At 34.0% G+C, this 26,600-nt stretch overlaps 1 protein-coding gene across 2 annotated transcripts in view; it reads right to left on the bottom strand.

Annotated features, from left to right (window-relative positions):
* Nucleotides 1-26,600, bottom strand: part of AGPS (alkylglycerone phosphate synthase) — a 144,519-nt gene that overhangs the window by 58,841 nt on the left and 59,078 nt on the right. For both annotated transcript variants that reach the window (XM_045480298.1, XM_045480299.1), the window contains exons 9-11: nt 14,006-14,131; nt 11,184-11,292; nt 416-543 (exon numbers count right to left, since the gene is read on the bottom strand). In XM_045480298.1, coding sequence (XP_045336254.1) covers nt 416-543; nt 11,184-11,292; nt 14,006-14,131 — 363 coding nt within the window. The remainder of the gene's footprint in view (nt 1-415; nt 544-11,183; nt 11,293-14,005; nt 14,132-26,600) is intronic.

Here is a 26,600-nt window from a genome sequence, read left to right as displayed (position 1 = left end):
TTTCTATATTTTTGATCACTGACAATCAGCCATTTATTTTAATTTCAATAAATGTCTTAGTTTAAGAAAAATTATATATTACTTCAAATTAATCACAAATATCTTACCTAAAAATAATTTAAGAAAACATAACATTCATTAAAGGCAGAGTCATTCAAAGCCATCAACCCAAGTATATACCTTACCTTGGCTTAAAATCACACAGCACTCTTTAAACCAAGAAATAAAGAAATAGCAACTGCACTTACAGGGATGATTTTACATTACCTTTTCATACAGAACTGGGGAAAAACCACATATATAACACAACTAAATATGAAGATTATATGTGACATACAAAATCAGTTACGCAGAATTTTTAAACTATAAATATATATGGGTGGGTTTTTGTTCTTTTTTGTTTGTTTGTTTTTACCTGTTTTGCAATTTCTCTTAAACAGGCTACTCCTTGTTCAAAATTAGGGAAAGCTACTGAGCCATACTTTTGGTATTCAGGGATTGGTCTGATTTTTATTGTAGCTTCTGTTATCACACCAAGAGTTCCTGAAAAAGAAGGGGGAATAATCCAATATATCACATGCCAATTTTCTAAGTCATATTTAAATCTATTTTATCTATTTATTCTATTAATTTATTCTATTCATATTTAAATCTATTTAATCTATTCTATGTGGGGAATAATGGCTACTCAAGTCTTTTTAGAAAAACAAACATTTTATAATTTCTGAAAAAAGTTTTTGGAATACATTTTTCTTATGTTATATATAAATACTTTAAGACATTTTTAAGGTAACCCTTCTCCAAGGTTACTTTTAAATCATTTGAAAAGCATTACAACCTACTAAAAGAAAACAAATTTAAAAACAACAGGTTTTTATATCTCATATACATTCAGACAAAAGTATATTTTGATATTTGTGCCTACTTTTACTGTGAGAACAATTTACTGGGGCAAAAAGAAACCTCTATGAGAATTTAAAATGATAGAAGAAATTAGAGGGACTATTATTATCTCGCCTTTTTTCCTAAGAATTCATACAATGACAAAGGCAACACTGGGATGCCCTTGTAAAACAGAAAACAAAAAACAAAACAAAAAGAAAAAAAAAACCAGATATTTCAGAGACAAAATAGTTACTATAAATATCTAGCACAAGAGAACCACTAGTGAAACAAATGCTCTTTTCTTTATTACACAGAGGAGAGAAAAATCAAAGAGGAAAATAGCAAGTTAAATATAAACTATATTCTACATGATTTAAATAACTATACTAAAATATTTGAAGAGACATGGTTAAAAATTACTATATTCACCATGTCACACTTTTCAAATCAGTGATTTCTGATGTACAAATGTTAGAAATTATTAACACTAGCAGTAAATTTTCTGAGAATCACAAAAAAAGAATAAAGACGGAAATCTTTAAATTGGAGAACTTAATGACAACACTAGAAATAAATAAATAAATAAATAAATAAATAAATAAATAAATAGTATCACAAAAAAAGCGTTCAATAAATTTATAATATACTCAAAATGTCAGTATAGAATACAAGATAGAAAACTATGAAACTTTTTACTATGTAAAAAGTAAATTACATTAGATCACAATATGTTCCTCACGTATACAAATGACTGGCTATGGAGATAGCAAATATGACCCCATTATGACTTGTAAAATTACAGAAACTCTGCAAGTTTGGCCTGATTAGTATTTGAATAAAAAGTAGATATATCTTGTAAATTTTAAAAGATAACAAGTGACTAGACTTTATCTTTTATTTTAGCATCTTTATTGAGATATAATTCATAGACCATAAAATTCACCCATTTAAAGTGTAAAACTCAATGTTTTTCAGTATATGCATAGATATATACAACTATCATTAAATCTAAGTTTAGAACATCTTCCTCACCCCAAAAAAGAAACCCCATATCCATGAAACAGTCATTCTCCATCACCCCCCCAACCCCACATACATATTCAGCCCTAGACAACCACTAACTTCTATAAATTTGTCTATTCTGAATATTTCATATAAATGGAATTTTACAATATGTGTTTTTTTGTGACTGGCTTCACTTAGATAATGTTTTCAAGGTTTATCCCTGTTATAACATGTATTAGTACTTCATTTTTTTAAAATTATGAACTATTACTCCAATGTATACAGAACTCATTTTGTTTACCCATTCGTTAGTTGATGGGCATTTGGGTTTCCACATTTTTTTTTTACTAGCTTGTCAATGTAATATAAAATGATACTACTCAGGAAGAGTTAAGATGAAAAAAAAAAGAGAGATGCAGAGGGCAAAGTATGGTGAAAGGGGCTGAGTTTCCATGCCCTTTCCAGATGCACCACCCTCCCAGCACTTTCATGTGTTAATCAACATGGAAGCTCTCCAAAACCTGCATTTTAGTAATTTTTATGAAAGCTTCATCACAGAGGCATGACTGATTGAACCACTAATTCAATGTTCAGTCCCTCTCCCCTCGCAGAGCTGAAAGTTCCATAGGTTTCCACATTTTGCCTGCTATAAATAATGCTACTGTGAACATAATATATACAAATCTACACACATATTTTTGTGTGGATGTGTGTTTTCTTTTCTCTGAAATATATACGTGAAGACTTTTTTCATTTCAGAAAAACCTGTGATCCTTTTCCATATAACAACACTGCCCTCATCTACCTTTTCCTAAAGTTACATTCCAGGCACATACCACCAAGATGTGGGAGAAGTGGGGAAGAGATTGGCTCACTTCTAGTACCCAACCTTAGCTGGTGGGGCAGAGGTTCTACTTGGAGTGTTACACTAATACTGGGATCCCAATCACCCTTGGCCTGGCTTGCAAAGAGTTGGTATCTTGCCAGGAGAAGCGAACCAAGATGATGTGTTTTCCTTCTCTCTTCTCCCTAGCACTGAGCTACTAAAGCAGGGATGTCCTCAGAGAAAAGCATGCCATTGCTCTGCTGCTCCTCTCTCCTCCCTTCGCCTCCAGGATCAAGGCTCAGAGATTTTACAGGAGTGGAGGAGGGAGAGGGTAAGGGAACACAAACCAAAAAATAGCTCCTAATCTCTTTCCAAAGAAAATTACTTTGTTTGCAACACAGCATGAAGAAGCTCAAGCCTAAAACACTCTCAAAACAGTGGAGGATTTGGTAAAAGGCAACTGGGAGGACATAGGTTAATTTATTGAAAATAAAGGCAATACTGTAGGCCAGTTAATTTGCCTGTATAGAAACAGTGGGAAGGACCCCAACCATGCTCAGAAAAGACTCTCAAACACTAATCTCAGGAACTATCCCTGCTAAGGGATACACTTTAAAATGGGTGAATTTTATGGTTTGTGAACTGTACTTCAATAAAGCTATTTTAAAATAACCATTATAACTTAATTCTCCAAATGAATTACAAATGAAACTTCAGAGTTATTTCCTTAAATAAGGAACTAACCATCATGCATTTTACAAATAGAAAAATTTTAAGAAATAGATATCTTAGACTATAGAAAGAGTCTAAGAGAACTTCTAAACCTTTGCCAAAGAGGCAAAAGGCTGACAGGTAAACTATTAATACTATGCTGTCTCCTCATCCACCAGCACAGAATTTTCTATCATACCTGTTCTTTCTTACCAATACAAGTAGTACTACTTTAATTCTTAATGTTGCTAATCTTCCTACTACTACAGTGACACCATCACTAAACTTATTTGTAATTCTTTCAACTCTTTTCAACATTTTTAGAAGCTTCTATAGCCTTGGAACTAACATCTGATGTTAAAAGTTCTTTCTACAAATAAATTGAAATTTGACAGGCATCGTACTCCTAAACACAGGAATCATCTCCTCTATTTAATCTGACCACAGATTACAGAAAACTTTAATAAATACTTGCTGAAACTCAACAGTCACCAGATTGAAATTCATTAAGGAAAAGGTCAATATAAGCCTTGACTGTAGACAGGAAAACATCTATTTAAAACTAAACTCCAAGTTCCCAGGTTTTTGTGAAATATTTCCTTAACATCTGACAAGTGAAGCCATTTGAAAATATTTCTTTGAATTATAGAATATAATCTAAACATAACCTAAATATAACCCAGGAAAAAAAGCCAGAAACCATTTAAATGCCAATCAATGAGGGTCTGGTTAAATACATCGGTATACACTCAAGTAGCTGTCAAAAAGAATCAAGTGGCTCTAAATGTAATGATACTTACATGGACTCAGCTTTATAAAATGAAGTGTAAAGCAAAGAGTAGTAAACTCCTGTTTGTGTTTTTAAAACTGCATACATATATACTGATATACAGCAGTTAAGTGTTTACTCTGAACAAGGGAGATGCTTGGAAGACAGGGATAGAAGGCAGATTTTCCCTTGTACATCCTTCAGTACCTTTTGAATTTTGTACATTTGTCCATATTTTAATTTTGTACATGTAATTATTCAAAAAGTTGATTTTAAAATATATATACCTTTACATTAGCAAACTTCCTTTAAAATTCTAATTCTACATCAAAATTCTAAGGTACCAGTGAAAAGTGACTATGCCTTAAACCCCTATATACCTGTACTGCCTCGTATGTAGTAGAGCAGGCACTCTGAAGTAGTAAAATCCACCATAACATTATAAGTTAGGTTAAAAAAGATGAAAATCAGTAAAGTGAGACTTTGCATTATTATAAGGTTAGTGAAATGCCTAAGGTGAGTCTCTGCAACTATCTAGCTATTAGCTCTACAGGGGGTCCCACTGTGAAAGCAAAATCATCTAGGTCTCAAACACAGTTTGAAGGAGGGCAGCTTCCATTCAGATTTACATTCAAATTAGCCCATCACAAATGGATATATCTAAATTCACTTAATCAAAACGCTCATTTCTGTTCTGTTTTATTGTATTTATTGATTCTTTTGTTTTGGGAGTATTGTCAATGGAGTGATATGAAAGACTTGGACTACTTATCACTTGATTATATGTACATTATACCACTTTATACACTTCATATTTTGTATCTACTTAGTATTATTACTTATAGATAACTCCATGGCAAGATGACATCATAGAGGTTTATATATCATTCACTTTTCTTTCTCTTTTATCCAAAATATGTTGCAATAAATTTAAATATCTTCTGTTTTATAATTTTCAAATGTAATGTTTGTTCTCAAGAAAATTAAAAGCTTCAATTGCTACTTGATATAAAATGCAAGTATTTGATTAAAGTAAATAAAATCTTTTGTAATTTGAAAATATACTTTCAGGTAACTTCAGGACTAAGAAAATGGCAGTCATTTGATTCTGAAACTTCTCCCCTCTCTACTCACCCCCCCCCAAAAAAAACCCCATAAAAATCAACAAGTAAAACAAAACCACAAATAATGCTGAAATAAAACCTTCATTTTTTTGGGGGGCTATCATTTTTTTTAAATATATGAAATTTATTGTCAATTGGTTTCCATACAACACCCAGTGCTCTCCCAAAAGATGCCCTCTTCAATACCCATCACCCACCCTCCCCTCCCTCCCACCCCCCATCAGCCCTCAGTTTGTTCTCAGTTTTTTTTTTTAACGTTTATTTATTTTTGAGACAGAGAGAGAGAGAGAGCATGAACAGGGGAGGGTCTGAGAGAGGGAGACACAGAATCTGAAACAGGCTCCAGGCTCTGAGCTGTCAGCACAGAGCCCGACGCGGGGCTCAAACTCACGGACTGCGAAATCATGACCTGAGCCGAAGTTGGACTGCGAAATCATGACCTGAGCCGAAGTTGGCCGCTTAACCGACTGAGCCACCCAGGCGCCACTGTTCTCAGTTTTTAAGAGTTTCTTATGCTTTGGCTCTCTCCCACTCTAACCTCTCTCTCTCTCTCTTTTTTTTTTTTCCCTTCCCCTCCCCCATGGGTTCTTGTTAAGTTTCTCATGATCCACATAAGAGTGAAAACATATGGTATCTGTCTTTCTCTGTATGGCTTGAAATAAAACCTTCAATACTACTAGGAGACAAAAACCACTCTGACCTTCACATTACCTGTGAAGTAGAAATCAAGCGAAAAAATTCCAAAAGACCTTCTACGGCCTTCTACTTGCTGCAAGTTTGTAAGGGTAGAAAATAATGGGAGGCTTAAAAGATTTCATAAGAAAGGGAAGAGGGTATCAGAGGACCTGAAGAAAGCATAGACAGAATCACAGAAAGCAAAAGTGCAACAATAATGCCAAAATGCTATACAGGCCCTGGCTATGGAGAGGGGATTGAAAATGGGAGGAACCAGAAATGGCAGCCTTAGAGAAGCAAGGGGAGCATGATATTCAGAGAAGCATGGTATTCCTTGGAGAAAAGGTAATGAAGGGAAAGTATAATAGAAAAAATTAAAGATCCTAAAGAAATAAGAGAGAAAGAAGACGTGCCATCATGCCTTCTCCCACCAACAATACCACCATCCAAAAACAAGTAGCACAAAAGAGAGGAGGAGTGACAGAAAAGGACATTTCCAAACTAGGAACCCTTTCTAAGTAATAAATAGCAACAGAAAAAAAGCACACCAAATCCACAAAAACTACTGCAGTAAGTCAGAAAATATAAATAAAAGCTTTTCTGCTAATAAAAAGTCTCTCCCCTAAACCAACCACGATCCTGAAGAAAAAAAAAAAAAAACGTAAAACAACATTTCAAACTGAATTAAGTATTGTCAAGCAAGCATTTGGGGATATTAAAAACAATACTTGAATCAGAAATACAACATTAAAGGGGCGCCTACATGGCTCAGTCAGTTAAGTATCCAACTCTTGATTTCGGCTCAGGACTTGATCTAAAGTTCATGAGATCAAGCCCCATGCTGGGCTCTGCATTGAGGATGCAGAGCCTGTTTGAGATTCTCTCTCTCCCTGTCTCTGTCCCTCCCCTGCTCGTGCACATGCATGCTCTCTCTCTCAAAATAATATACTTAAAAAAACACAAACACTAAAAACATAAATGGACAAAAAGCAAGAAGCAATGAAACAAGAGATGAGCGATCTCAGGGAAGAAATAGAACAGCAGCAACAACAGCAACAAAACATATAAAAAATGAAGGCTAAGTTATAAGATATTCAAAGGAGAACAGAGAACAGATTCAAATGAAAACTTAATAAAGGGCATTGAAGAAAAGCAAGAAAATAACCAAGAGAAAGAAAATGAAATAAAAAGTTGAAAAAAAGGTCAGAGAAATAGGGGCTGAAATAGAACTTATATCCCTAAAGAAGAAAAATCAAAACACTGGGAGAAAACCCCTAATCATTGACACCACAATATAAAAAAACCTTTCCAAAATAGAAGACCTAAATATAAACACAGAAAGGGTCCCATGGGTACCACGCGAAACAACCTAGGACAATCAACTCTGATCTATAAAAGTAGTAAACTTCAATAATAAAGAAAAAAATCCTCAGGACACCCAGGCAGAAAAAAAAAAAAGGAAAGAAGCTACAAGGCAAAAGAGCTAGCATTACATTTCTTTAAAACAACATATAAAACCAGGCAGCACTGGAGCAGCATTTTTAAGAAACAAGGAAAGAAAGTGCAACCCATGGATGTTATATCCACCCAAGCTGTCCTGCTGGTATCCAGGTCAGAGGAAAACAGTTTAAAACATTCTAGAACTCACGAGATACACAATGTGCCCTTCTGGAGGAATCTAGTAAAGGGTTAGCTTTATTTAACCAAAAGGTGACTAGTAAAATTACATAAAAGGACTGATAGTAAGCATTTTACTTATTTCAACACAGAGCAAAGGCTAAAACAAGGGTGCGTCATGGGTTAAAAAATACAAATGTACTTTTAACCATTTTCCAAATACAAGAGCAAGCTATTTGAAGTTACTAGTAAATTCCATACACCAGAAAAAAAATGCAAAGCACTTCAGATGCTTTGACTATTTATTATAATTTTCATTATATTGATCACATTCTAGCATCTAAAATGGGAAGAAGCTGCTTGTTGAAAAAAATCATTATGAAAAATTCGTAACTCAAAACGACAAAAACGTTAAATTTAACATGGTTAGTCACATGTACAACTTAATAGGATCAGGAAAATACATTTTTGAATGATAATACTTTCAAGGCTGTCATCACATGATTTAACTGTAGCAAGAAAAAATGTTTCTAAAGCTTGAGGAAAAGCTTATGACACGCTTAAGGCAGCAGGTTATTATTTAGATAGTTCAAAATAGTAGATGAAAATACATATTATAAAAGAATATGAACTTGTGATGAGCACGGGGTGATACAAAGAAGTGTTGAATCACTATATTGTACACCTGAAACTAATGTTATACTGTATGTTAACTAACTGGAATTTAAATAAAAAGATTAAAAAGATAAAATTCAAAAATAAATAAATAAATAAAACTTAAAAAAAATGATTTCGCATAAATTTACTTTCCCAATCATGCTGTCTCCTGGCCTATATTAAGATGACTCTATATCTACATACAAACAGAGATGGAGATTAGGGACTATAAATACATTGGAAAGATCACTGATGCCAAAGTAATACACAGCAACAATAGTAATAAATTTAACTTACTAAATGCTTATAGACTGCTTATCATAATCTCATTTAATCCTCACAAAAAGCTTATGAAGATGGATTCTTTTATTATCCCCATTTTATAGCTGAGGACACTAGCATAAAGAATTACCTAACTGACACAAAGTCACAGAAATGTAAGTGGTGGAACCAGGACTGAAATCCAGATCTGAAAGATTTCATGTTATGCTTTTAGATCAGTATGGCATTTTACATGTATATTTATAATAAGATCTCATTTAAATACAGTAATTTACCCTAGCATATATGTTTAATAAATCATATTTCTTATCTTACTTTATTATTCGTTTACCTTCCTTAAATTCATATGATAATTTACTATTGAGAGAGGTAGTCCAGTCTTTTAGATCCAGTTTAAACTATTTTAAAAGGCATGAAAGACCAAATTATCTCTCCAGCCACCCTATAATCCTTACCACTCTACCCCTAGACCTGCTGCCTACTCCACCCTACAGTTGGATCTTATGTTCCAGTTATATTGAAAAATTCACAGCTTCACAAGGCAGACATAGCTTGTTCTCACTTTTGAGTCTGCCATGCAGTTCTCTCTGTAGGCAACTCCCTCCCCACCTTATTCCCTCAACTCCTTATCAACCTTCAACGACTGCTTTAGGTAAGGCCCCTCTGGAGAGGTCTTCTAATTTTTTTTTTTTTTTTCAACGTTCATTTATTTTTGGGACAGAGAGAGACAGAACATGAACGGGGGAGGGGCAGAGAGAGAGCGAGACACAGAATCGGAAACAGGCTCCAGGCTCTGAGCCATCAGCCCAGAGCCTGACGCGGGGCTCAAACCCCCGGACCGCGAGATTGTGACCTGGCTGAAGTCGGACGCTTAACCGACTGCGCCACCCAGGCGCCCCTGGAGAGGTCTTCTTAAGCATCCATCAATGCAAACTTTGTCTATATTTCTCCTATATTTACTTCTATCACACAATTTATCATACTGTATTATAAAGGTCAATTATTACCTGTGTCCTTTAGTGTGCCAGCATAATACCTAGCAACCAAAATTTTTAAAATACTAAGTGATGGAAGAAAAACAAAATGTTTGATATGGTTACCTGAAAAGATAATATATATGTATAAAGTTGACTCCAATTGCATCAACAGTATAATTAATAACAATCACTTTTGGTGCCTGGATGGCTCAGTCGGTTAAGATCATAACCATGATCTCATGGTTCGTGGGATGGAGTCCTGCATCGGGCTCTGTGCTGTCAGCGCTTGGGATTCTCTCTCTCCCTCTTTCTCTGTCCCTCCCTGCTCACTCTAGCTCACTCTCTCTCAAAAATAAACATTAAAAAAAATTATACAAAATATATTTTTAAAAATACCTATCAGTTTTAATACCTATTTGTTATTCAATTTGACACCTGATAGCAAAAAGTTACATATTTTAGTTAACTTTTAGATGTGTTAGTATGAAAAGTTGTAGAATATTTATCAAAGAATTGTATTATTTTAAGAGAATTTAACATTTTTTATTAAAAATGTAGTTCTATTGTTTCATAGAAGAGTATACTTATCAGAAAAGGAATGAGAGTAAACTGTTGAGACATCTTGACAAAGGTTTATCATTGATTATTATGAAAAAATATCTAAGCTGTACCACTGGTCATCAAATCAATGGTGACCTCTCCCATGTCACTGAGACACAGTTTAATTTTTTTCCTCCTTGATATTACTATCAAAAGATAAAATTTATGCCCTTTCACCTTAGTTTATTATAATTGCTCTCGTATCCATGAATAAGCTAAATGTTTTGAAAGTCTATCTCTTTTTTAGCTTGTACCACCTTCTAAATTAGTAATGAGTTCTTCCATTAATTTAGAAATACTAGTTTTATCTTATTTCTCTGAATTTAAGGGATATCCCTCTCTACCATTCTACAAATTGAAAAATAAAGACTATGTTCATCTTATCCATAAAATTCACCACATAACAGTTAGTTTGCAATATAGAAGGAAGGTTAGTTTCTTCCTGATCAGTACAGGAATGAAATGTTTTGTATAAGATAAAGAACTACATTCTAGTTCACCCAGCATTAAGTAACCAAGCAAAGAATACTAGTTAAGTAGTAAAAAAAAAACAAACAAAAAAAACAAGTTTTAAAAGATATGTAAATCAACAGAATTTTAAATTCCACTTCTTCAAAGAATCAAATAGCAAGTAACAAAAGATACAACTACAGAAAGACAAGACACTAACACAATACTTTCTCAGTCCCTTCCCCCCTGATAATTCAGACAAGAATAGAGAATAATATAAAATTTTAAAGCAAACATTTTAAATCTTAACAGCTACTCTTCCTAAAATCATGGACTGAAACGTCTAAAATAAAAATAAAATACCAAAAAGACCAAGTTATCTCTAAAACTATAAAAAACCAAAATGTAAAAGGATGTTTAATAAGATGTTCTCATAATAAAAACTACTATGAAGTACTAAATTAAAGTAATAAAACTAAAAAAAAATCACCTTTAAATACATAAAACATGCCTTTCTTTCAAAGATCTTATATCACAATATCACAGATTTTCACAAAACTAGTCACTAACCTCTATTTTTTCATAATAAATTTAGTTATATTTACCTTCAGATCCCATGATGAAGTGATGGATATCAGGGCCTGTTGACATACGAGGTCCTTGACAGCTTTTTTCTATTATACCTCTAGGTGTTACCATTTTTATATGAACCACCTGTTTAATACAATGCACGATATAAATTCTACATATTTGTCAGTGAATGGTGTGTGTGTGTATACACACGTCCATATATATTTTAAAAAAACTCTACTTTTAAAAACATTGGATTAAGTGATAAATGATGACACCCTTCAGAATTCTAGTACCTTCTAATAATTCTTAGACTAAAAATAAGTTTTATATTACTTTAAAAGGGGGGGAAATCATTCTAAGAATATTAATGGTTTGGGTATATTCATCATCTTAAAAAATGAAAAGCACTTTTTTTTTTTAATTAAAAAAAAAATTTTTTTTTAACGTTTATTTATTTTTGAGACAGAGAGAGACAGAGCATGAACAGGGGAGGGGCAGAGAGAGAGGGAGACACAGAATCGGAAACAGGCTCCAGGCTCTAAGCCGTCAGCACAGAGCCCGACGCGGGGCTCGAACTCAAGGACCGTGAGATCATGACCTGAGCCGAAGTCGGACGCTTAACCGACCAAGCCACCCAGGCACCCCGAAAAGCACTTTTCTTTAAACCAAATTTAGTTTGGTTTAAAGAACTAAAGGATGAAAAAAAATAAGCAATGGTCATATTTTAACAGGTTCATTCCTTCACTCGTTTAACAATATTTATGAAGCACTATTATTCACATCAAGCACTGATCCAGATGCTTAGAATTCTAAGAAAAAATTTATTCTTGCCTTATTCCCACCCACAACGTATTTGCTTTGCCCACTTAGTAGAAAAGAGTGAAAAGAATGAAATATTAATTATGATCAGGTCAAAAATGGGATGAAGAGGGAGATGATGTGATTGAATTAAAGAGAAGAAAAGAGGGGTGCTTGGGTGGCACAGTCAGATAACCATCTGACTTCGGCTCAGGTCATGATCTCACAGTTCATGAGTTCAAGCCCTGCATGGGGCTCTGTGAGGACAGCTCAGAGTCTGGAGCCTGCTTCAGAATCTGTGTCTCACCCTTCTCTGCCCCTCCCCCACTCATGCTCTGTCTCTCTCTCTCTCTCTCTCCCCCCCCTCTCAAAAATAAACATTTAAAAAAAAAAAAAAGAGTAGAAAAGAGATATGTGTGTAGTATAGGTCTCACACCACTAAAGAAGTAAGCATATTGAAGGGTCACTCAAAAATAGTTCCTGAGATCCAAATCAGGAAATGGTTAAGTGAAAATCCAACACATTTTTGCAATGCCTTTTTGACAGATAAACAAAAATAGTCTATTTATTATTTAAGGAACTGAGCAGAGGACATCAATAATTCACAAAACAAAAACTAAAAATCACCAATAAGCACACTTTAAAAGTTTACGTTCAGAAGCAATTAAATAAATAAAAAATTAAAAGACAAAAATATAAATAAAAGGTCCAGTAAAATAAAGATTCTCATAATGCTAGTGGGAATGTTGATTAACAATTTCTATGAAGCAACTTGGCTATAAAGACCCAAAGACACAAAAACATAAACATCTTGATGCAACAAATCAAGCTCTAGGAACTTGCCCAAAGAAAGTGATTAAAAAGATGTATACTAAAGAAATTACTAAAAAGGATACTTTCCCCTTTATTTTTTACAATTTTAAAATCAAGAATAATTTAAACATTCATTAATAGGGAGTTACTTTAATAAACTATGAATTATTGGTAAAAGAATTATATGCATTCTAAAAATGATGTGTACATCTATGTTCATTTATAAGTTAATATATTGATAACAGTTTAAAGAGTAGATCAAACACAGCATCATTCTTTTTTATATTAAAAGCTAGGTATACACATGCAAATAAGCACATTAGGATATGTGCTTATAATTTGTGATCTTAAGGATTTTCAAAAAAAGGATTAAAATAAATTACATGCTTTAGCAGTACTAAATGTTTGCTTAACTATGATAAAGTTTTTAACAATCCAATAGCAAAAGGATTAAATTCTCTACTCTGAAATTGAATTTGCAAAAAAAAAAAAAAAATAGTGATTTCTAAAATATCCTCAATTAAAAAAAAACAAGGTAGTGCAAACATTTTAAGTGTTTATAATACACACTTAAAATAATTCTGTGCAGTGAATGTCATTCTACTTTATAGAAAAGGAAACTGAAATTTAGAAAGGTGATCCAATTTGTACAAGATCATACAACTACTCACTGGGAAAGCTACAGATGGAACAAATGATACCTAATCCCTAGCCAGGATGTCCATAGTTAAATTATTATCACACTAATTCCAAGACCACTGGTACCAGATGAGCTAAAATAAAATGGGGTGCACATAAACCATTATTGGTGATATTGCCACCTACTAGGACATTTTCAATCAGGCTCTTTAATTGTATACAGAAAACAATTTTTAAGAAAATTAAGTATAAACTCTCCTAAGGCACAAAAAGAGTAGTAGTGATGAGATCACCTAAATAGACTAAAACCTTGGTAGCTGAAGACTGAGGCTCCATGAGGCTTATAAAATAATATTTATACATTTTACAACTGATACTATGAAGCATCTACAAAGCTTAAATATCAGTCACTTGAAAAGGAGCACTCGTAAATAATGACCACATTTATCTTCTAACTGCCTCCATTATACATAGTCAACTTTACTATAATCAAAAAGGGTATACTTTTGGTAGGGCTCTACCATCCAACTCTAAAAAAAAGGCTTTAATCACTTTATAATAATAGACTAATCAATTATTACATAATAACCAGAAAAAAATTTACCAGGTCCTCAATATTGCCATAGATATTCTTTTTCATGCCCGATGCCCGAGTAGATACCCATCCTCCCACAGTGCTGAATTCCAGGGAATCCGGTTCATGACCTGTACAGTAACCACTTTCTTTAAGCTGAAAAACAAAAAAAATGTAATATTTTACTAGTGAAAATGATCCCATTTAACACAGCACTCAACACATTAACTCTTCACACTTTAAAATGTCTACTTGTCACTGGTATTTGGACTCATTAAAACCTATATAGAAAAACAAATACTTTTGTCATGCACATCCAAAACAATTTTTAAGCTTTTGCCTAGTGGAACACCTTACAAAACTGAAAAATGTGGACCAAAAGACAATTCCACAGGTTTGCTAGCCAATCTTCTTCATTAGATCCTTTTATTTTAAAATACCAACTACTCTCCCTACTTTGTTTTTAACCACAAAGACACAACTTAAGTACTTATGGAGATCAGATTATGCTTAAATAACTGCCAACTTCACCTAAACACTTTCAATAAATAAAGCACTTAATCTCCTGATCTCCCTACCCTAATATAATATGCAGCAGGCCTGCACAAAATCTAAGCAAATTGCCTGTACTTAATTCTCTCAAGGAGTCATGTGTTTTAATGTACAGCCATCTGGCTAGGTTTCCTGTATGTAATACCATCATTTATTTGTGATGCAGATCATGCATTCCTGTACATTAAATAGTCACTTGTTTCTCATTTTTCTATATTAGCTTGGCTTTGCCATCTGCACAGCACCTGAAGTTGAATGGATGCCCTTTACTGCAACACCACCAAAGCCATTCCACTGAAATCATTTTAAAGACTCAGCCATCTCATGTCAAATGGTACAGACACCACCATCTGCACATCCACTGTCTACTGCACTCAAGCCCATCAATCTGTATTGACCGTTTTGATAGTCATCCAGTTAAGCAACTGCTTCTATTTTTCAAGTAAGCCATGCAGAGATGTAGAATATGTCAGCTATGTTTGTATCTGTTAAGTATGGTGTAAAAGTTGTGATCCAAAGTGAGAGAACCTGGTAAGTTGCAAATTATTTATCTTTTCTAATTGTTTTGCTAGGAAAAAAAGATTTAGAAAGACATCAACTGTTAATAGATTATTTTCACTAAATATTCAAAATGTTTATTTAATTTTAAGAGGTTATTAACTACTCACAAATAAGGAGCTTAAATACATGAATGAACAATTTTAAAATGAAGATTGTCAGACTGTTATTTTATATTTCTTTCTAGTTCCCAATCTATATTTGTACTATTTACTCTCAAAAAAAAAAAAAAAAAAAAAAAAGACCACTATTACTCAATTTTTCTGAAATTAGAAGAAAAAGAAAAACATTCATAGAGTGCCAGAAGCCAAGCTATCCAACCAGCCTGATGGCAGGGCCCGGGTGTGGACGGATCGGGACTGCAGGGCGGCCCACCGACAGTGAAGCTTCTTGTACTCCTGCTTTTATGTAACTTGGCCTTAATAAAAGTACCTGGGGAATTGTCTGTTGGGGAACTGCCCTCGACAGGCTCCCTGGGAAAAGAACCATTGGGGAAGGAAATAAGGTTCCGCAAGGAAACTGTGCGGCCCTACATCTAGCCCTTGCCACCCCCTATGAAGACTCCTCTACCTAAAGGAAGGATAGCCCCATACATTTCCCAGCCAAGGAAGGAATAAATGGATTTAAAAGCCCCACTCCGGCAACTAAGGAGTGAATCTGTGGGCACAAGATACTCCAACCCCTAGGCCCACTTGGCCCCCAGGAGGCATTCCAGATGATGACTGAACCTAGTCGGTTAAAGTACAGAATGGTTCATTAGTTCCTAGGTGCATTGTCTCTCTGAGAATGCATAAGGTGTGGGTTCCTAATGCCCTCTTGGCCTCCTCCTCACACTCGGACCGAGGCGAACACTTGTTACTCAACCACAAGTGGTTCAGGAAAACAACTAAGAGGTCATGTCCTGTAACTGTTCCACTTGAGGTGTTGAGAGATAGATGACCTTTCATGAAAACAACAAAGCAAATGCTCTATAGATTATAGATAAACATAGATACATAATGAAAATAAAGTAAGAAATTAATCAATAAGCAAAGGGCAGGAGGGAATGTTATGAGAAAATAACCATGTTATTCCTTAAAGGGTGATTACACATAGGAACATTTTTAGAATTAGATAATGCTAGAAAACATAGATGGCGCATGCTACAAGGAAATTGCTAACAAATATAATGCCACGTTTGCCACAATAAAGTGGCCTGCTTTCATAAACAACACACTGCTGTTGTCTGTGTTCACTTTTATTTTTGTTTTGTTTTATTTTCACTTTTTCGCCAACGCCGTTCATCCTTCGGGAACCTGCTGGAGCTGGACTCGGCAACAGAGCCCTTAGATGCCCTAAGCACTAAACAGGGAGTTTTCACATATTCTCATGACAAAATCTCCATGTTACCTACACCAAAGCAAATTAAATCTATACTGCTTCTGTAAGTACATCAATATTAGATGTAATAATATGCCTCTTATGTCTGGTAGGCTAGTTCATTACCTTCTCCAATCATAAAGTCATGTAAAGCTATGAAATGAGGATAAAAGAAAGAAAGAAAGAAAGAAAGAAAGAAAGAAAGAAAGAAAGAAAGAAAGAAAGAAAGAAAGAAAGAAAGAAAGAGAGGGAGGGAGGGAGGGAGAAAAAAGACTGTCTCTATGCTCAGGGAACTCTACCCAGCACACCATTTTAAATCTACTTCTTTAAAACCTAACAACCTGCCTACTAGGTAAGTGAATAAGTGAATGGTTAAGAAGCTGAATTTGAAACGTGTCATTTATTATTATGCTTCCCAGAAAATTTGCACGCTACAGTACGCTAATAAGAAACAATTTTTGGCATATAGTTAAGTGCTTAATTAATGGTATCTCTGATCATATACATTCAGCCACTTCTTTTAAAAGTCTGTGCCTTTGCTATGTCTTTGTTAATGCCATTAGCTGCTAAGAAAAATCTGAAGAAAGATTTACAGATTTAACTCATACAGTTAACCAAATATCCCTTTTAAACAAAATCACCTCTCCTCTCCATCTGTATGCCATAAAAAGGAATAAGAATACTATCTTACTTCTGTACCCCATTCAATATTAAGACAACAAGTATTTACTGACTCCTTATGCTCTAAGCCTCAGAAATATTACTAAGAGCAAATCCTAGATTGTAGAGCTTGTTATTATACAAAGAAGGGACTGAAGTTAACAAGAAACATAATTAAATTAAGACAGAACAATTAGAAGTGTAATGAAAAAACTAAAAGTACAGCAGGGACATCTGCCTCTACCCAAGTTGAAGCAAAAAGGAACTAGATTTACCCTCTCACATGAAAAAAACAAAAAACCCCAAACAAAAGTCTTTAAACACTGGACATGAGGTAACAAAGGACTGCTTATGAGAAAGCAAATAAAGGAAACGAACACTATGACTGTCCCTGGCTTAACTCCCGGCTGCAATGCAGAGAAAGGGAATCCAGGCACAACTCTGGAAAACACTGTGAGGTGAGGAGATGGGAGTTTGGAGTTGTGGAAAACCAAAGCATTAGAATTCACAAGACAAAGTACCAAAGAGAAGAGAGCAGCACAGAGAGAGAACCCTGGAGACTGGCAGATGGTCCCCCTCAAGTAGTCAGCAGAGCAATGAAAAGCACATACAAGTGAGGAATCTACCCAGGACCCGAGGAAAAAATAATCCAAACTGATTACAGAAAAGTACCAGGACTCATACAGGGCCAGAAACCTGTTCCCACCAGCCTGACTTGGAATACTTTTCCTTCACAGAACATGAGGTAGAACACCCAGGATGGTCATTCCTCACTAATGAGGAATGATTAGTCTCAGATTGAGCACTTCTCTGAATCCACCTAAAAGATCATAGAAGCAATAACTAAAGGATCAAACTATTTCCAAATAACTACATCCCAGAAAAAAGCTAAAAAATACTTTTTATAGAATTGAAAAATATCTAAGACCTAGTAAGATAATATTCATGATGTCTGGTACTTAATAAAAAAATTACTAAGCATACAAAGAAGCAGGAAAACACAACCTATAATGAGGAAAATAATCATTATGAGGTGAATAATCAAAACCAACCTAGAACTAACAGAGACGTTATAATTAGCTGACCAGGACATCAGAATAGTTATTTAACTGTATTCCATATGTTCAAAGAGTCGACACAGAAAACACAGAAAGACCCAAATTAAACATCTAAAAAAAGTAAAAAATACAATGTTGGAGATAAAAAAAAAATACACTTGATGGGGTTAAGAGTAAAATATACTCAGCAAATAAAAGATTGGTGAACTCTAAGACATAGCAAAAGAAACTAAAGAAAAAACTGAAAAGAGCAGCAGTGAGCTGTGGAACTTCAAACAGCCTAATGCATGAGTAAAGAGTCCCTAAAGGTCAGGTAAGGGAGGGAGGGACAGATATTTGAAGAAATAATAGCCAAAAATTTTCCAAATGTGATGAAAACTATAAACCAAAAAATAAAGGAAGCTCAACAAATCTTCAATATAAGAAACACACAAAAAACTACACCAAGTCCATCACAATCAAAATATTCAAACCAGAAATAAGAAAATCTTAAAAGCAACCAGAGGAAAAAAACACAGAATGTACATATGAACAAAGATAAGGGTAACATCTAATTTCTTGTCAGAAACAGTAAAGTGAGACAAGAGCGAAGCAACATCTTTAGATTACTGAAGGAAAAACACTGTCAACTTACAATTCTACACTCAGTTAAAATATCTTTGAAAACATAGGTGGTGACCTCGAACTAATAAGCAATTAAAGCAAGATTACAGGATACATGATTTATACACAAAATTCAATTGCTTTCCTATATACCAACAAGGAACAAGTGGAATTTAAAATTTAAAACATAATACCATTTATATTAGAGCCCCCAAAATGAAATACTTAGGTATAAATCTAACAGATGTGTACAAGATCTATGATGAAAACTCTGATGAATAAAATGAAAGGTTTAAATAAATGAAGAGATATTTCATATTCATGGAAGATTCAACATTATCAAGATGTAAGTTCTTCCCAAATTGATCTATAGATTCAGTGTAACAATCCCAACCAAAATCCCAAGTTATTTATAGATATTGACAAACTAATCCTAAAGTCTATATAGAAAGGCAAAAAAGCCCAGAATAGCCAACACAATTTGAAGGAGAACTAAGAGCCAGGAAGTAGACTGTCACTGCACAACTTCAAGAGTTACTACAAAACTAAGGAATCAAAACAATGTGGTTTTGGGGAAAGAACCAAAAAATAGATCAATGGAACAGAACAGAGAGCCCAGAGATATACTTAACTGATCTTAGATAAAAGAGCAAAGACAAGGGGTGTCTGGGTGGCTCAATCAGTTGAGCGTCTGACTTCGGCTCAGGTCATGATCTCACAGTTCATGAGTTCGAGCCCCGCATTGGGCTCTGTGCTGACAGCTCAGAGCCTGGAGCCTGCTTCAGATTCTGTGTGTCTCTCTCTCTGCCCCTCCTCTGCTTCATGCTCTCTCCCTCTCTCAAAAATAAATAAAAACATTAAAAAAAATTTTTTTAATAAAAAAAAAGAGCAAAGGAATACAATGGAACAAAATAGCCTTTCAATAAATATTGCTAAAACAACTAAACATCCACATGCAAAAAAAGAAATGAATCTAAAAACATCCATTACAAAAATGAATTCAAGTGGATCATAGATCTAAATGTAAAATGCAAAATTATAAAACTCCCAAAAGATAACAAAGAAGAAAAGTGCAATGAACTTGGATACGATGTTTAGATACAACACCAAAGACACAATCCGTGAAAGAAATAACTAATAAGCTAGACTTCATTAAAATTAAAAATGTCTGCTCTGCAAAAATAATATAAGGAAATTATAAGACAAACCACAAGCTTGGAAAAAAAAATTGCCAAAGATAAAAATAATAAACCCACCTGATAGAAGATGGTTATCTCAAATAATACAAAGAACTCTTAAAACTCAACAATAAGAAAACAATCCAATTTAAAAATGGGCCAAAGATCTTAACAGACCTCACCAAAGATAGCAAATAAGCCATAAGAAAAGATGCTTCACATCATATATCATCAGGGAAACAAAAATTAAAACAATAAGATATCACCTATATGAATGGCCAAAATCCAGAACACTGACAACACTAAATGCTGATGAGGACATGGAGCAACAGGAACTCTCATATAATGGTGGTGGGAATGCAAAATGGCACAGAGCCTCTATGGAAGACTATCTGGTGGTTTCTTACAAAACTAAACATACTCTTACCATCCAGAAATTCTCCACTTTGGTATTTACTCAAAGGAGTTGAAAACTTATGTCCACATAAAAACCTGCACACAAATGTTTATAGCAGCTTATTCACAAATTGCCAAAACTTGGAAGCAACCAAGATGTCCTTCAGTAGGTAAATAGATAAATAAGCTATGGTAAATCCAGACAACGGAAATTATTCAGTGCTAAAAAGAAATGAGCTATCAAGCCATGAAAAGACATGAAGGAACCTTAAATGAATTATTACTAAATTAAGGCAGCCAATCTAAAAAGGCTACATACTCTATGATTCCACCTATAAGACATTCTGGAAAAAGCAAAACTATGAAGATAATAGAAAGGTCAGAAGTTGCCAGGAGTAGGAGGGAGAGAGATGAGTTGAGGATTTTTAGGGTAGTGAAAATATTCTATATAATATTATAATGTTGGATACTTATGTCATTGTATATTTGTCCAAACCTATAGAATATACAACACAAAAGTGAACCCTAAGATAAACTATGAGCTTTGGGTAATTATGATGTGCCAACATAGGTTCATCCTTGGTAAAACAAACAAACAAAAAACCCCACCATTCTGGTGAATGATGTTGATAATGGGGAAGGCTATGTTACGTGTGGGGACAGGGTACATATGGAAACCTCTGTACTTTCTTCTCAATTTTGTTGTAAACCTAAAATTTCTCTAAAAAACCATAAAGTGTTAAAAAAATGAAATGAAGATTTTTAGCAAACAAAAGTAGAAAGAATTCATGAACAGCAGACTCACACTAAAAATATTTAAAAGAAATCCTTCAAATTTAAGAAAGAAAACAAAGGAACAAAGAAAAACCGAAATGAACCAAAAAACAGATTCTTAACTATAGAGAACAAACTAATGGTTACCAGAGGAGAGGTTGGTGAGGGAATGGGTGAAACAGGTAAAGAGTATTGAGAGTACTCTTATCATGATGAGCACTGATTAATGTACAGAACTGCTGAATCACTGTATTGCATCTCTGAAACTAATATAACACTGCATATTAACTATACTGGAATTAAAACAAACTTAAAACAATAAAAATAGAGGGGCGCCTGGGTGGCTCAATCAGTTTATGTCCGACTTTGGCTCAGGTCATGATCTCGTGGTCTGTGGCTTCAAGCCCTGCGTTGGGCTCTGTGCTGACAGTTCAGAGCCTGGAGACTGCTTCAGATCCTGTGTTTCCCTCTCTCTCTACTCCTCCTCCCCCCCCCCAAATAAATAAACATTAAAAAAATAAAAATAATAAATAATAAAAGAAGGGAGCGCTTGGCTGGCTTAGTCAGTAGAGCATGCAACTCTTGATCTCAGGGTCATAAGCTTAAGACCCATATTGCATGTAGAGCTTACTTAAAGATAAATACAATGCTGTCACAAAAAATAATAAAAGAAGTCCTTCAAGCAGAAGGAAAATAACATCAAATGGAATTAAAAACATTGGAAAGGGTAACTAGATGGGATAAATATATAAGATATTTTCTTTTATTATTTAAATATCTTTAAAATAAGATAATTGATTATTTCAACAAAAGTAGTAATAATATATTGTAGGCTTTATACCATAGGTAAAAGCAGAATATATGACAACAATAGCACAAAGTAGATGAAGGGAAAATGAATATAATACTGTAAGGTTCTTCTACTAAACTCTGAAGTGGGGTGTTATATTATCACTTGAAGATAGACTGTTTTAAATTAAAGACATATACTATAAACCCTAAAACAACCTTTACAATAAAACAAAACAAAACGTTATAGCTAATAAAGAAACAAAACAGATAAAATGGTATCAAAAAACATGTTTAATCCAAAAAGTTAGTAAAAGTGGAAAAGAAAAAAAAAACAGATGGAAAATACAGAAAACAAATACCAAAATGACAATTTAAACTGAACCACGTCAATAAACTACATTGAAGGTAAATGGTCTAAATATCCCAATTAAAGGTGGAGACTGTCAGGTTAGATAAAAAGGAAAAGACCCAATTTTATGGTGTCTACAAGAAAATTTTTAAATATAAAAATAAAAATCAGTAAAAAGAATGGAAAAAGGAAAAGATATCCCAAGTTAACAACCATCAAAAGAAAACTGGAATGGCTATTTTAATATTAGATGAAGCAGATTTCAGAGGAAAGAAAATGGTTCATTAATCAAAATGAAAAGAAGAAAACTGACAGAACTGCAAGGAAAAAAAAAAAAGACAGGTCTACAATGATAGGTGATAGGTTAATTCTCCTCTCTCAATAAATGATAGAACAAGTAGACAGAAAATAAGAAAAAATACAGAAGACCTAAACAACACTGTAAATCAATTTGACCTAATCAACAATTGTAGACTACTCTCAACCAATAGCATCAGAAGACAAATTCTTTTCAAGTATAGATAGAACATTCTTAAGACAGACCTTACTGTGGGCCATAAAAGAAATATCAATTAAGTTGAAAAGATTCGTATCATATAAATGTTTTCTGAACACAATGATATTAACATGGAAATCAGTAACAGAAAGATGCCTGGAAAAATCCCCCCAATAATTAGAAATTAAATAACTTGTAAGTATCCAATGGTCAAAGAAAAAAATCAAAAAGGAAGTAGAAAAATACAGTACTTTGAAATGAATGAAAATGAATAGACATATCAAAATTTGTAGAATACCACTACAGCAGTAGTTGGGGGAAATTTAAAGTAATGAAAATCAGCTTTATTTATTTATTTATTTATTTATTAAAAATTTTTTTAATGTTTATTTATTTCTGAGACAGAGACAGAGCATGAACGGGGGAGGGTCAGAGAGGGAGACACAGAATCTGAAGCAGGCTCCAGGCTCTGAGCTGACAGCACAGAGCCTGACGCGGGGCTTGAACTCACAGACTGTGAGATCATGACCTGAGCCAGAGTCAGAAGCTCAACCAACTGAGCTACCCAGGTGCCCCAAATCAGCTTTATTTAAAAAGAGGAATGGCCTCAAATTACCTTATCTTCCCCCCTAACACACACAAAAAAAAGAATTCGACAAAATACAAAATCCATTCCTAATAAAAACTCTGAAAACTAAAACAGAAAAAACTTCCTCAACTTGATAAAGGGTATCTACAAAACCAAAGCAACAACAACAACCTATAGTTAACATCACACTTAATGGTAAAGGACTAAATGCATTTCTCCTAAATCAGGAATAATGCAAGGATGTCCACTTTCACTTCTTTTCAACGTTGTATTAGAGCACAAACCACCACAATCAGGTGAGAAAAGGGAATAAAGGCATACAGATTGGAAGGAAAGAAGTAAAACTGTCTTTATTAAGAAAGGACATGATCATATATATAGAAAATCCAATAGGAGCTATAAGAAAACTTTTAGAATTCATGAATTTAGCAAGGTTGTTAGATATAAGATCTGTACACAAAAATCAATTGTATTTCTACACTTTTTTCTTGTGTACTTTTTTAGTAATCTCTAGACTCTCAAATGTATTTACACATATTAATAAAGAACATTCAGAAACTGAAAAAAAATTTTTTTAGGCTTATTCATTTATTTTGAGAGAGACAGAGATAGCACGAGTGGGAAAGGGGCAGAGAGAGCAACGGGAGGTGGGGGGGAGAAGAGAGAGAGAGAGAGAGACAGACAGACAGACAGAATATCCCAAGCAGGCTCCACACTGCCAGCACAGAGCCTAATGCAGGATTTGAACCCATTAAGCCGCAAGATAGTGACCTGAGCGAAAACCGAGAATCAAACGCTTAACCAACAGAGCCACCCAAGTGTCCGCCCCCACGCCAAATTTTTTAAATACCATTTACTATAGCATCAAAAATATATATAATACTTAGGGATAAAGCTTATTTTAAAAAACATGAAGGTGGGGCGCCTGGGTGGCGCAGTCGGTTGAGCGTCCGACTTCAGCCAGGTCACGATCTCGCGGTCCGTGAGTTCGAGCCCCGCGTCAGGCTCTGGGCTGATGGCTCAGAGCCTGGAGCCTGTTTCCGATTCTGTGTCTCCCTCTCTCTCTGCCCCTACCCCGTTCATGCTCTGTCTCTCTCTGTCCCAAAAAATAAATAAACGTTGAAAAAAAATTTAAAAAAAAAAAAAAATAAATAAAAAACATGAAGGATTTTACAAAAAAAAAAAAACACAAGATACTACTAAGAGAAATTATAGACATAAAAAAAAACTAGGGACATACAATTTCATGGGTCAAAAGAATCGATATTGTTAAGAGGTCAGTTCTCCCCAAATTGACACAGAGTCAATGCAATCTCAATCAAATCTCAACAGGCTTTTTTTGTTTAAACAAAAGTTCACAGGTGATTATAAATTTCATAGGGAAATACAAATAACCTAAAATAGCCAAAACAACTTTGAAAAAGATTTATGATACAGCTGCAGTGATCCAAACTATCTGGTACTGGCATAAAGATATACAAAAGATCAATGAAACAAAACAGAGCCCAGGATGCACACATATATGGACAACAAACTTTTTATGATGGTGCTAAGTCAAATGAAAAAAGGGTAATCTTTTCAACAAATGGTGCTGAAATACTGGATAGCCATATGCAAAAAAAAAAAAAAAAAAAAAAAAAAAAAAGAACTTCAATCCATCCTTTGCACCATACATAAACATTAACTCAAAAACCTTCAAAACTCATCAGAAACTTGAATGTAAAATAAAAACTATGAAACTTAAATGGGAGAAAATCTTTGTATCCTAAGCTAAAGCAAAGCATGACAGCAACAGCATGATATATAAAGTAAAAACTTAAATATGTTTTGAAACTCATCAAAATAAAAAACATCTTTTCTTCAAAAGACTCTGTCAAGAGAATGAAAAGACAAGCCACAGACTGGGAGAAAATATTTCTGAAGTATATACCTGCAAAAGGACTTATATCCAGAATATGTAAAGAATTCTCAAAACTCAACAATAAGAAAACAAACAACCCAATTTAAAAATTGGGCAAATAACTTGAACAGACACCTCACCAGAAAAGATATATGGATGGCTAATAGTACTTGAAAAGATGTTCAACATCACTACTAACTAGAAAAATACAAATTAAAACCACAATGAGATACTGTAACACATCTACTAGAATGCCTAAAACATTAACAAATATTGGAGAAGATGTAGAGAAATTGGAACTCTTACACAGTGCTAGTAGGAATATAAAATGATGCACTCTGGGAACATGTTTGGTAGTTTTTCAAAAATGTAAATATGTACCTACCATTTGATTTAGCCATTTTATTTTTTGATTTTTTACCCAAGAGAAATGAAAGTATACGTCAATACAAGGATTTGCACATGAATATTCATAGCAGCTTTATTTGTAACAGCCTCAAACTGGAAATAATCCAAATATTCAACAATAAGTGAATGGATAAATAGTGGTATATCTATATGATGGAATACTACTGAGCAATAAAAAGGAATAAACTAATTGATACATGCAACAATATTCATTAATCTCAATTATGCCTAGCAAAAGAAGTCATACCCTCAATCTACCCTCAAAAAGAGTGCATGATTAGATTTAGTACAACTGTAGCACATTTGAACAAATCTACAGTGATAGAAAGCAGATCAATGACTGCCAGGGGTGGGGGTAAGACTGGGATAGAGAGGATTATAAAGAAGCAAGAGTAAATCTTTGGGTTTGGTACATGTGTTCATTATCTTGATTGTGGTGATGGTTTCATGGTTATACTTGTGTACCAAAACATATCAAGTTGTACATTTTAAATAAGTGGAATTTATTGTATGCCAATTATACCTCAGTGAAATTATTATAAAGTGAAACAAGAACAAATGACTCCAAGGATATTGCCCCAAGCTGCACAAGAACTGAATTCCCATCAACTGAGAATGAGAAGGATAAAGAATAAGCAAATTGTGAAGGGAAAATGGAAATTCAATTTTTAAAATATTGAGTTTAAAATGTCTATTATATATGCAAAGTGGAGACATCAACAGGGCAACTGAAAATATAAGTCTCTATAGAGTTCAAGAAAGAACTCTAGGATGATGTTATAAATATAGAAGTCTTTGGCACATAAAAGGAATATTTAAAGTCAGCTGTGCTTCAATGAAGTACAGATAGTGCTCAATAAAAATTAGTGAAATGAATAAAAGTTCTAAGCACTTTACATGATTAACTTATTTCTTCCTAAAATATATATAAAGTAGGAATTATTACCTCTATT

This window comes from Leopardus geoffroyi, chromosome C1 (genome assembly GCF_018350155.1).
Source record: "Leopardus geoffroyi isolate Oge1 chromosome C1, O.geoffroyi_Oge1_pat1.0, whole genome shotgun sequence".
Taxonomy (NCBI): domain Eukaryota; kingdom Metazoa; phylum Chordata; class Mammalia; order Carnivora; family Felidae; genus Leopardus; species Leopardus geoffroyi.
This window is presented reverse-complemented; position numbering and strand designations above follow the sequence as displayed.